This window comes from Hyla sarda, chromosome 2, assembly GCF_029499605.1.
Source record: "Hyla sarda isolate aHylSar1 chromosome 2, aHylSar1.hap1, whole genome shotgun sequence".
In the NCBI taxonomy this organism is placed as follows: domain Eukaryota; kingdom Metazoa; phylum Chordata; class Amphibia; order Anura; family Hylidae; genus Hyla; species Hyla sarda.
In genome coordinates this window covers 236,085,614-236,099,066 of record NC_079190.1, presented here as the reverse complement: position 1 = coordinate 236,099,066, position 13,453 = coordinate 236,085,614, and the positions used below count along the sequence as shown (strand labels likewise).

The 13,453-nt window shown below is 41.0% G+C and overlaps 1 protein-coding gene across 1 annotated transcript in view; it reads right to left on the bottom strand.

Annotated features, from left to right (window-relative positions):
- The window catches only part of INTS2 (integrator complex subunit 2), a 44,750-nt gene that overhangs the window by 17,313 nt on the left and 13,984 nt on the right, over window positions 1-13,453 (bottom strand). Inside the window, exons 11-22 of the mRNA XM_056556698.1 lie at window positions 12,277-12,348; window positions 12,048-12,162; window positions 10,949-11,017; window positions 10,021-10,155; window positions 9,345-9,627; window positions 7,644-7,748; window positions 7,132-7,296; window positions 5,877-6,078; window positions 1,635-1,760; window positions 1,343-1,547; window positions 1,073-1,252; window positions 496-603 (exon numbers count right to left, since the gene is read on the bottom strand). Coding sequence (XP_056412673.1) covers window positions 496-603; window positions 1,073-1,252; window positions 1,343-1,547; window positions 1,635-1,760; window positions 5,877-6,078; window positions 7,132-7,296; window positions 7,644-7,748; window positions 9,345-9,627; window positions 10,021-10,155; window positions 10,949-11,017; window positions 12,048-12,162; window positions 12,277-12,348 — 1,765 coding nt within the window. The remainder of the gene's footprint in view (window positions 1-495; window positions 604-1,072; window positions 1,253-1,342; window positions 1,548-1,634; window positions 1,761-5,876; window positions 6,079-7,131; window positions 7,297-7,643; window positions 7,749-9,344; window positions 9,628-10,020; window positions 10,156-10,948; window positions 11,018-12,047; window positions 12,163-12,276; window positions 12,349-13,453) is intronic.

Sequence of the window (13,453 nt, the reverse complement as noted above, 5' to 3'; positions counted from 1 at the left end):
CTTTCTGGCACCAGTTGATTAGAATTTTTTTTTTCCCACCAGAGTACCCCTTTAACACCTTAGGGACCTGTTCACCCTGGTCCAGTTACTGGGGTTTGAAGCATGCTCACCAGCTGAGCACGCTTTATACCAGGTGGGTCCTGGTTGCTATCAGCAGCCAGGATCCACGGTTAATGCCCTTCGTTAACCCTTTATTCGCCACAATCAAAGTTGACCGAGCCATCTAAAAGGCGGGGTTAACGATCCCAGCAGCTCAACGGAGCTGATCGGGACCATTGCGGTGAGATAGCTATGTCCCAATCAGCTGAGTGTGTGGCGGGAGGGCCATTACCTGCATCAAAGTGTAAAAAAAAAAAAAAAAAGGTAATAAAAGTAAATTAACCCCTTCCTAAAAAAAAAGTTTGACACCCCCCCCATTTTCCCATTTGTTATGCAGTAGAATATTCGTGCTTTCGCTGGGGATAATATACATTAAGTAATGTACTAAAATGTAACCTGTTTCTCCACTTCTGGTTGAGCAATAAGTTCAGGTATAAAATCAAGACAGATGTGCATTGATGGGATTCCGGCAACTGTCAGAGGCAGAAGTTGACAAGGGTAACCCTGGTTGAGAGGGTAGAAAAAAAGAAATAACCTTTAAATTCTTAAATCAATGGTATGTTATATTTCACTATTAAACTACCTAAAAATAAATAATGGTTAATTTATTATTATTGCCATATTTCCGGCCAGTGTATTTGGACAGGGTGGTTGAAATATAAAACTGTGTCTAATTTATTAAAAAGTGCAAACCTCAAATATAGCAAACGTGGAAAGGTCTGCCTGTTTGAACTTGAGCTGTATATTACAAACTTTATTTGATACATTCAATGTAAGGTATATCTAGTACAAGATCAAAGATTCTCATTACATATGTTGGTTTTATGTAATTATTGGGTATTATACTATATTCATAAAGTTTGCAATATATCAGATTCCCTGGGAACTTCATATTGACGTACTGTTTAAATAAGCAAACACAGCTAATCTATAACACAACAGGACCAGTAGTCTTATGAAAGGTTATGCATACCTGAAAATGAACAAGTTTTGCAATGTTTGGGTCTGCTATGAACATCTGATGCAAGAGACAACAAATGAGACACTGCACTTCTCGTAGATTGCACAGTAGACTGTCTTCTTCCAGCTGCTCCTGATTCTTGTCCTCTGATGGAAGGCAGATCTCCAACAGAATCTGCACTGCTGCACTATCCTATGATGACATATTTGGGCATGATTATTACAAAGGTCCTGCAAAGGATACTAGACAGTAAAAAACATTTGCAGGTGTGGATTATATTACCTGGGCTGAAAGCAAAGCATTTTTTAGTTCTTCCCTTGTAACCTCCATTGTTTCTGTCTGACCTGCCAGAGCAGCCATTGCATTACTAGGAGAAGGTTTAATGTCTTGGTCTGCAGTTTCTTTAAGATAAGAGTTTAAGTAAGCTTTAGATGCTAAAAGGTAGCCATTCAGCATGTGTAATGTAATATCCATCAGAGGTGGGCATCTGGCAACACAGAAAAAGCATATGGTTGGTAAAAATCCAAACATGCAAACCACTAATACTTCTGAAAAAAGCAAGTTTAAAACTAACCTCAGGACTCGGGCATCACAGCGCAATACAATTAAAGGGTCAATCATGAGATCATTCTGAGTGTACTTATGACTCCGAACCAATTTTAGTGAAGGCTGTAAAGCATTCACAGTCATCACCCACAGCCTGAAAATTAAAAAGATGTAAAAGATGTAGGTCATATTGTTGTACTGCAGAAGCCAATGCGCAAAAACAAGGCCTTCAAGGAAACGACAGTGAAGTACTAAAACCAATCCCTGCAGGAGCAAAGGCTTAAAGGGGTACTCTGGCCCTAAGACCTCTTCTCCCCTATCCCAAGGATAGGGGAGAAGATGTCTGATCGCGGGGGTCCAGCTGTTGTCACACACCCTTCCATAGACTTGCACTGCGGGGGCGGAGTTGTGACATTACAATACTCCGACCCTATAGTCGTGACCCCACAGACTCAGAGGCTGCAGCGCTGCGCGCAGCTCCCAGGGGTGGGTACTGAATGCAAGATAGCAGGGATCCCCAGCGCTGCAGGACCCCCGTGATCAGACATCTTATCACCTATCTTTTGGATAGGGGATAAGATGCCTTAGGGCCGGAGTACCCCTTTAAAACAAAGAGGAAGCGGTTTCACTTCATACCAATGTTAGCATGACTTCTGTGATGGCCCTCAGCATGGTTTGTGAAAATTAGTTAAAAGTCATGACCTTCGTAAAAGGTGTCCATGGAAGGCAGATACCAGGGAATGTGGCGCAGGAGGAAGATACCATAATTACCCTTACAAGTAAGTCAATGAGAAGTTGTAGGTTGAAATTAGTTAAATTCACTGGGGGAAAGAAGATTACTCAAAGAGGGAGCTTTTTTGGATACACAGTTTATACCTTCATTCACTATTTGTTTCAAAATATTATCATATTCTACAATAGGAATGTAGTGTTGTCCAATCTGTTTAATTTGCGTGAACTGTCTACTGTAGGATGTATAAAAAAAATAAAAAATAAAGTTTTATTCTCCTTCTGTTTGCACTTGTCTGGTGTTTTATTCCAAGAGATTAAATCCTGTCAGTTCAGAGACAGGGGTTGAATCTTAGCACTTTCAATGTTTTGTTTATAATAACCGCCTTGGAGAAGACGATCGGTAAGTTTTTTGGCTTCATTATTAAATATGTCTATAGCAGAGCAATTCCTTCTTTAGTCTATTAAATTTTCCATAGGGGATATTATTGGTTACATGTTCCAGATGACATGATTTTTTTCAGCAAAATAGTGTTGCCAGCTATGGGTTTTCTGTACAGTTTGACCACTACAGATCCATCTTGGCTGGTGAGGATCACGTCAAGAAATGGAATTTCATTAGGTCCATAACATGACGTGAAACTCAAATTCATGGCATTATGATTTAAATACTCAATGAAGGCATCATATTCCTCCTTTTCTCCTTTCCAGATCACTACCAAGTCATCAATATAACACCCTAACCAGTGCAAATGTTCAATAAATGGATTGGATAAAGAAAAAATGTTTTTCTTCAAGAACGGACATAAATAAATTTGCAAACGAGGGGGGGGGGGGTACTTCGCCCCCATAGAGGCCCCCCTCGTTTGCAAATAGAATTGTCCGCGAAACACAAAAAAATTATCAGCGAGTAGAAACTCCACCGCCATAAACAAAGATTATTTTAGTAAATATGTACTGTAGTGATCCAAAAAGTACTGTAATGCAGACAGGCCGTAATGTGACATAACAAGTGCCCCACTTAAGCTAGTCAGTCCAGCATACTGTGTCAAGTATGCCCAGAAGGTGTTTAGTATCCCTAATAAAAAACTGTGATTTTAGTAAGAGGTTGCAAATATCCATCCACCCAATTTCTCATCTATCCCTGCTACAATAAGGGGGGGGGGGAACCCCTTGTGAACCTTAGGCAACATATGGAAGATATGGTTGACTGGGTGGTTTACATATAGATATTCCGCAGTTCTCTGATCAAGGACCCCCATAGCCTGTCCATCATTTAACAAACACTTCATTTTATTTGAATGGCATTAGTGGGATCGGAGGTGATTTTTCTATATGTAGTCACGTCAATAAGCAACTCCTCATTCATTTTTTTTTTTGTATAAGCCTGCATTAAGTAGGACCACAGAACCATCTTTGTCTGCACTGCGCACCACAAGATCGTGGTTGTTGCACAGCACAGACAAAGCAGAACGTTCAGTTAGATTGATGTTCAAACTTTGCAATTGCGCAGTAAGGTTTCTCTATGCAAATTAACCAAATCCTGCTTGATTAATTCCTGGAACCTATCCAACGCCTCGCATATGGAGGCAATTGGATAGAATCCTGGGTTCCTTGTAGAAAAACAAGCAGGTATTATGTCAGAACAAGGTAAGGATTCCACTTCTAATGCATGGAATGAAAAAAACATTAATTTGATCAGTTATGTTATTCACAATATTGTAGGATTTACAGGAGGTTGAGCTTATCCCAAGGAATAACAGAAGTGTCCATTATACAAGCCAAAAGGTTAAAGAGACCACTTCTCCTGGGTTCACACATTTTCTACTGGGGGAAGTCTGATATCTAGTAGCCCAAACCTATGCCAGACTGCAGATAAAGCTGTAATATTCCTCAGTAAGAGAACAGCACACAATATGATCCTGGCAACACCACAGCACTGCAAGACCCGCCTGGAGGTTTTAATATAGTTAGATGTCCTTCTAGCAGGAAAGTCCATAGAAGAAAAAAATAAATAAACAAAAACTTAAAATCTCCCCCTCCACCTCAAGGGGTGTCCCATACTGTAGATGTTAGTCTCTACTGGGAAGATTGACTAGCAAAAAGAACATCCTTATTCCATGGCAAGGCTGAAGATCAATCACTATGGGCCAAAATCAACCAACAATGTGGGTTTTTGATGAAAGGAATGTGTACCATGACTAGGAACGTTATCCTACTGAATGGACAGTGGGAAGAGCAATAGTGTCCTTGTTACATATGTCCAAATCCTTCTGGAGTGAAGAAGAGCCATCATGAAAAGCACATTCGTGGGTTCAAGAGGTGCAATCTCAGGCCTCAGGAGAAAGCGGCACACTGACAAATTAGATTAAACAGATAAACCTTGGGAAGTGCTGATGGACTTAACATACTCAGATGCCCTGAATCTAACATGGCTACATCTAAAAGCATGAAACCTTGAAAAATAAAAAACGATCAAGGACTGAGGCATGAATAGGACTACAAAAATGCTACAGAAAAATAAGTAGACAGGAGGCATGGGGACAAACTTAATTTTGTAGTTCCAAGTGTCTACTTTGCAGACCCATGTCTTGGACATTAGACTGAACCAAAGTAAGGAGAGACCTATATGCAAGGGAGGATCTTGTGGGACCTAACTTTAAGGGCTTGAGGATGTAGCACCAGTAAGAACATGGCTAGAAGCCTAGTTTCCTTATTCCTCTTCACATTTCCCCCTTAAAATAGGGGCTAGAAAAAAACAAAAAAGAAGGTGAAGAGAACCAGATTTCTTGAGCCAGAGCATTTGCCACCAGTGGCCTTATAGATACTCCGTATCTCCACTCCTGGTAAGGTGAGCTAAAGAGCTAAAATTTTCAGCTCTATGTCCACTACCTTGTGGCAGCAGCCTATACCCACAGTTTTCTGTGTCCCCCAATGATACAAGCAAAAAAAAAAATCCTATTTATTGAGCTGTTGTCTAAAGTGGGATTCAGATTATATAATCAAAGCTGATGAAATGAACAATAATGTAACAAATTTAAAGAATGAAAATATTCATGGTAAATACAAAATTATCTACAGTATAGCATCTACTAAAGAGCGATATTTCAAAAAACAAAGTCATCAAACACAAATGTTAAAGCACAAACAAACTTTGCCATAGATAACTAAAAATTCTATTCATATTTTAACTTTCAACACATGTCTATTTTTGACTTGTGTACAAACAGTATCCCTGACTTCATAGTCATCTGTATCATTTATTTTACAGCAGTTTAACTCACCCCCCCCCCCAACTGAGCTGCAAGATGCAGGCTCTACTTGCTATGATGTTCTCACACAATCAGACACTCCTGTCCTAGCCTTTAGCCCACAATTTAGTATGCTTTTGTTTGAGTAGTGCAAAAAAACAGTAAAAAAAATTAATAAAAATAAATATATAATTGATTTTAGAGTAGTTCATAAGTGTCTGAAATATACAAATACAGAAAAGAATAACTTAAATGTAGCAATAGCCAAACTGAAAAGCTATAGATATTACCTTCTTGGCATTACAGTGTTCAGGGTCATCCAAAGCTTATTGACTGTCTGTAGTATCCTGCGTGGAACACCAACATTCAGTAGTAGACTCATATTGGCAGTGAGAACTTCTGCATATGGGATGAGGTCACTGGCACTAAGCAGAGTCAAGTGCTCTAGAATTTGCATCACCTGTGTATGGCTGCTCTGAAGCTGTAAAAATGCTTCGCAAAAAACAAAAAAAAACATACCTATAAACACTAAAAACTAAAAAACATTATACATGAATAAAGCTAAGTTCACACTGCGTTAATTAAGTTTGTCAAGTATAGGTCATCTTGCCATCCATTAAAGGATGTTGTTGTATGCTACAACACACTGCACTAGGCCCCTTATTTACTTTAATCAGATTGTGTATACACTGAGGCCACTTCCCACACTTACATGTTTATTTAGACGTATTCAATAGTGCATCAGACCATGCAAAATGTGTACACAAGGGAAGTAGCAAAAAGTCCTGCAAAATAAGTGTGTACATGAGGGGATTAGCCCGTACTTAGTCCATCACTGACCACAATTGGGGCATTAAAAGGGTTATCCCGGAATAGAAAAACAAAGTTAACTTCTTTCAAAAATAGCACCACACCTGCCCACAGGTTGTGTAAGGTATTATAACTTAGCTTTATTCACTTCAAAGGAGTGGAGCTGCAATACCACACACAACCCTAATACAAGAGTAGGGCTGTTATTTTTAAGAATTCAGCTTTGATTTTGTAATTCGGGAAACCCCTTTAAAGTTATTGTAGTCTCCTGCAGTGCCCCCCAGGATACTTTGCAAGTATCACTCAGTAGGGGTCGACCAATTATCGGTATGGCCGATATTATCGGCCGATAATCACAATTTTGGGCATTATCGGTATCGGCAATTACCTTGCCGATAAGCCGATAATGCCCTGCCCCCAGCACCGTCAGTGTCCGTTAGCCCGCAGAAGCACCGCCTTTACCATTTACAGCCGGATATACACAGAGATTAAAACTACAAGTGCGGGCGAACGGCGGCGCGGATCAGACCAAGGTAGGGCTCGTTTTAATCAGCGTCTCCCGCACTATCCACCAATACCAGTGGATAGTGCGGGAGAAAATATGTGACAGTTTTCCTTTAAAGAAAAAATAAAATAGAAAAAAAGGGAAACATTAAATATTTGCCAAAGTAAAGTTGCAATTTTTCCATTCCACCACAGTTTTCACACTCTCCTATACATATTTATTAAACTTACCATCCTGTAGCTGTTTTGGGGAATGATTTTTGGCAGAATTTGTCATCAACATCCTCCTTAAAAGAGCATCTGTACCAGTAATTTCCTCCTCACATATCCAGTCATCCACAATGCATAGATGGGGATAGTTTGTGGAAAGCAAGCGCAGCAGGGCAGAGTGTAAGCCTGGGAACAGAAAGCAGTAAAGTAAGGTGATGTACTCTGCCCAAATCCTTTGCTAGTCTCTCCAATGTTGCCAACAGTGTTTTAAGCTGTAACATATAGTTACATTCACAGTATTTCCTGTTTTAGGATCACACAATAATTTATGCAATATTAGCTGTTGAGATCGTTGACAATTTATATTTACAGTAAATTAGCGTTTTTGGAAATGTAAAACAAAGTTGTGATCATGGTGGCAGATATGAAGAGCATTTAATGACAGCATTTGAGTGCACAACATATAGATATGCTGTTACCATGCAGAATATATCAAATAGACCAAAAACATACATTTGCATACAATCACTTACCTCCAAGTTCTTGTTGTAAGCCTTGTGCTTGTCTTATAAGGTATTTTATTGGAATCTGATCCATTAATAATGAAGGGTAAGACTTTGGTTTTTTCTGCATGGCCGCTGTAATTACACCAGAAAGAAATATATTTTTTCCAGATTATTGCTTTGTATATCTTTTATTTGAAAACTATCTAATAATTTGAAAACTACAGTTTTGGTTTTTTATGTAAATTAGATTTAACCCCTTAACGATGCAGGACGTAAATGTACGTCCTGGTGAGGTGGTACTTAACACACCAGGACGTATATTTACGTCCTATACATAACCTAGAGCATAGGAGCAATGCTGAGGTCATGCACGGCAGGTCCCAGGTGCTATTAGCAGCCAGGGACCCGCCGATTATGGCTGACATCAGCGATAACATGGATGTCTGCCATTAACCCCTCAGATGCTGTGATAAATACAGATCACGGCATCTGCAGAAGTGCGGCACTTAATGAGGACGATCTGATCCCCCACAGCGATGCATTCATCTGTAATGGCAGACGGAAGTCCCCTCACCTGCCTACATCCGTCTCCCATCGTCTTCTGCTCTGGTCTGAGATCAAGCAGATCAGAGCAGAAGATAGCCGATAAACATATTTGGTATCGCCGTGTGCGTAAATATCCGAACTATTAAAATATAAATGTTAATTATCCCATACGGTGAATGGCGTGAACGTAAAAAAAAAATTCCTGCTTTTTTATAACATTTTATTCCCAAAAAATTTTAGAAAAATGTATTAAAAGTTTTATATATGTAAATGTGGTATCAAAAAAATTACAGATCATGGCGCAAAAAATTAGCCCTCATACCACCGCTTATACGGAAAAATGAAAAAGTTATAGGTCAGCAAAATAGAGGGATTTTAAATGCACTAATTTGGTTAAAAAGTTTGCAATTTTTTTAAAGTGGTATAATATTAGAAAAGTATGTAATCAAGGGTATCATTTTAATCGTATTGACCCATAAAAGAAAGAAAACAGGTCTATTTTACCGTAAAAGGTACAGCATGAAACAAAACCTTCCAATATTAGCAAAATTGCGGTTTTCTTATCAATTTCCCCACAAATAGTATTTTTTTTGGTTGCGCCATACATGGTAAAGTGAGTGATGCCATTACAGAGGACAACTGGTCATGCAAAAAACAAGCCCTCAAACTAGTCTGTGGATGAAAATATAAAAAGTTATGATTTTTAGAAGGCAAGGAGGAAAAAACGAAAATGTAAAAATATAATTGCCCAAATGGGCTGAGTCCTTAAGGAGTTAAATATAAACACAGTAACATACTTCAAAAAGTAAGATCATTCTACTGAACAAGACTGATTCAAGACTTAGGGCATACTTGTTACTTATGATAACTATCTGAGCGCTCCATTCAGACAGGGGACACAGGATCCTTGTTATTGGTGGTGGTGGTGGAGGAGGTGGGGGGGTCACAGTGGTTGAACCCCCTGCAATCAAAACAGTCAGACAAAGAGAAAGAAGCATGCCAGGCTGTGGCACTTGAGTAGCTCGCTACGCCTCGAGACTTTGCAGAGGAAGAAAGGCAATTTTAGCGGTATGGCAATCACCTTCAGCTCCAGAAAAGCTAAGGTTTGCTTTTATACCCCCACAAAAGCAGAATATTGAATAATAACTTTTGTACCAACCTAAGCAACTAAAATTCACTTACCTAAGGCTTTTGAATTAGCCAGTAAAGCTTCTTCATAAGAAAGAAGGTAATAGAGTAAAAGCAACTGAGTAGTAATTTTGTTACGTTGATTTTGACGAAAATTCTCTCCTGTGTGACCCTGAAAAACCTTTAATATTTCTTGTTCTGTGATTGGTTTGTTGGTGGCTTCTGGGCTGGACTTTGATGCTGGAGTGATGATTGAGTTAATGTAAACATCAATGAGTGGAATCAGCTGTTGATGAAGAGGAGTAGTTGTCTCACATATCTGAGTGTAGATCCAGTCCTGAAACAAGGGATCAATTATGAGAAGTCATCTTTGGCACACTGATCCTAGTGTATTTCCCACAGTGCAGCAGATTTTCACAGCAAGAAATACGCTGTGTATACGCTACATGTGACCCTACCTTCAAGTTATATTTCTATTAGAAAAATCCACCCTGGAATCCAAAAGTAGAAATACAAAGCATGGCTTCAGTTTTCTGTACCCTATGTCCCACATCCAGGCTACTGACATGCAACCCCCCTCCCCCACCCCCACCTTTTTTTCCCCCTCACAAAGTGGATTTCCAGCAATTGTTGCTGTATAAACCAAAGCGCAAATTCACCTAAAACATACTAGACACTTACAGTTTCTAACTAAAGAAGTAAATAGCTTCAGACATTAGAAACCTCTTACCTTTATTGACACTTTGTGCTTGGTGAAAGCTCGACTTCTTAAAAGCTGATATATACAGTGAATTGGTAGAAAACCAGTAATATTTGCACTCAGATTGCTTGTAACAGGGACTCGAACCGCATGGGCTGTGACCACCTGAAAAAAGGATTTTTTTTTTTTTAAACCCTAAGAGGACGTAGAATGTACAAGTAAAAAAGTTTAAACTAAACCCCCCCTTTTCCATTTTTTTCTAAAAAAAGAAATAAAAATTATGTAAACAAAAAAAAATTTAATAAAAAAAACAACTAACATTTGTGGTGGTATTTCCTCACTGCCCTCAACATCTGGTTCACTAATGAGGTGAATCCACAAATTCATTAAGTTTATACACAGACATACTGGTGCTCTGCCACTCATACAGTTACATAAAATAGTAGCTGCACTCACGTCTTGTATAAAGAATCCATATTTCATTATTGGAAAATCATGAAATAACAGGTAATGTACTGAAGGAGCAGACAGAAAGGACAATGACCATTTTGCAGCTCAATGTTGCTTTGACTGGTTCCAAGGAGCAGAGAGCTATGAAACGGTCGTCCCTTCTGTCCGCTCCCTCCATGCATTACTTGTTGTGTGATGGTGTTCCAATAAAGAAATGTGGACTGTTCATAAAAGACAAGAGCGCCACTGCAATTCTGTCTATACTACTCACATTATGTGAAATGAAAAAGGGTTGTTAAGGTGTCACACAAGACACATCTCATGATGGGTAAAAGCAAAGAGCTGTCTCAAGGCCTTCACAACCTAATTGTTGCAAATCATACTAAAGGCATTGGTGACAGCGCATGTTGAGGACATATTACTAAAGTGGAAAGACAATCATTTCACCATAAATTTGGAGTGGAAACAATACACACATATATATCCATAATAAAAGATAAGACTTAACCTGTTCTGTAAATATCTCCTGAGTGAAAATAGTCTTCATTCTACTAAGAGAACTTGGCTTAATGACAATCTGAAAAGGAAAAATAACCCAGTTATACTTTCCACAGCCCTGTCTAAACAATCACACCTAATGGTTTTCAGAGAATAGGGATGCATACTACAAAATATTACATATGCATCCAAAGGGGCTGTCATCCAGCTCTCCCAAAGACCACTCAGAATTTGTAGACAGTGAAGATTCAGCTGCCTCCATATAACTGCCTAGCTGAACCAATCAATGCAGTATGTACAGCACTCCCTGGAATTGGTGGGTGCCCTAATAAATCCTTCTTAGGGTGCGTACACACTGAGCAATGGACGCTGCATCTACGCTCGCAGAATGGCTATGCAGTGCTTGCGTAATTGATGGCTATGCAGTGCTTGTGTAATTCTGCTCAAAGAATGAACATGTTCTTTCTTTGAGTGGAACAATTTCAGCGGCGATCACTTACCTGTCCTCGGGATCCCCTGCATTGTCGGCGCTCTCCATCGTCGACATCACGTCGCTGCGCACGCCGTCCCGTCATCCAATAGCGGCGATCACGTCGATGGCGGCGACGGAGAGCGAGGATGCCAGGGAAGCAGAGGCCTTGCCGGAGCGTTGGGGACACCCCGGGGACGCGGCGACAGCGATGGAAGGTGACATCCAGGGCAGAGGTGACGGTCCGGAGCAGCAGGGACACGTGAGTATAACCTCCAATACCAGTGGTCTTCAACCTGCGGACCTCCAGATTTTGCAAAACTACAACTCCCAGCATGCCGGGTGTTGTAGTTTTGCAACATCTAGGAGGTCCGCAGGTTGTAGACCACTGTACTATACTTTACATTGCACGGATCCCTTTCCATTTGGAACGGTTTACCATCGTATGTTGAGGGACCACTGTATTACATTAACACATGCTCATAGTGGTGCATTAATCATGTTATATAATATTCCTATATGCCACAGTTATCAAGACTGGAATCATAGACTGGTTTGATTTATGGAACAAGGAAAGCTTATAACTTTAGGAGAGAATGCACCACCCCTAATTCTGCAGAAATAACATGGCTTTATTTACCTTCATTCCCAGTGTGGAACAGACCAAATCGATGATGGCACTCAGCTGGTTGCTATGGAAATACATGGCAACTAATAGCAGCATTTCTCCAAATGAGGCAGACACACCAGCTGTACTGTAAAGGACAAGTTAATAATAATTTTAGAATCTTAATTACTCTGACAACTAACTATTCAACATTATATAGATATATATATATGCATCTTACTTTATTTCCACAAAGGCTTACCTTTCAAAATAAGCTTCTTCTTTTATCATCCAGCTGAGCCACATCAACATCAACTGCTCCTGTTCTGGTGTACTGAAACAAATGTGCGACATAAATAAAGTATTCCCCGAATACACGCTGCTGCTAAGATAGCTTGAAAAATTAGGCTGGTTTTTACCCAAGTACCGTATATACTCGAGTATAAGCCGACCCGAGTATAAGCCGAGACCCCTAATTTCAACCCAAAATCCCAGGAAAAGTTATTGACTCGAGTATAAGCCTAGGGTGGGAAATACCTCATCCCCCCCTGTCATCATCCAGACCCGTCATTAACATCCTCATCATCATCCCCTTGTCATCATCCCACACATCCCCCCCTTCATCATCCCCTTATCATCCCACACATCCCCCCTTCATCATCCCCTTGTCATCATCCCACACATCCCCCCTTCATCATCCCCTTATCATCCCGCACATCCCCCCTTCATCATCCCCTTATCATCCCACACATCCCCCCTTCATCATCCCCTTGTAATCATCCCACACCCCCCCCTTCATCATCCCACACCCCCCCCTTCATCATCATCACCCCCCTTCATCATCCCCACACCCCCCCCCCTTCATCATCCTCTTCTCATCATTCGCCCTCAGTGGTCTTCAACCTGCGGACCTCCAGAGGTTTCAAAACTACAACTCCCAGCAAGCCCGGGCAGCCATCGGCTGTCCGGGCTTGCTGGGAGTTGTAGTTTTGAAACCTCCGGAGGTCCGCAGGTTGAAGACCACTGCGGCCTTCAACATCATCCAGCCCCCCTCTCACCCCCTTTAGTTCTGTACAGTACTCACCTCCGCTCGGCGCTGGTCCGGTCCTGCAGGGCTGTCCGGTGAGGAGGTGGTCCGGTGAGGAGGTGGTCCGGGCTGCTATCTTCACCGGGGGCGCCTCTTCTCCGCGCTTCCGGCCCGGAATAGAGGCGTTGCCTTGACAATGACGCAGAAGTACGTTGGCAATGAACGCACCTCTGCGTCGTTGTCACGGCAACGTGACTATTCTGAGGCCGGGCCCGAAGCGCTTAGAAGAGGCGCCCCCGGAGAAGATAGCAGCCCGGAACCACTATGCCACCGGACCACCTCCTCTCCGGACAGCCCTGCAGGACCGGACCAGCGCCGAGCGGAGGTGAGTACTCAGAACTAAAGGGGGTGA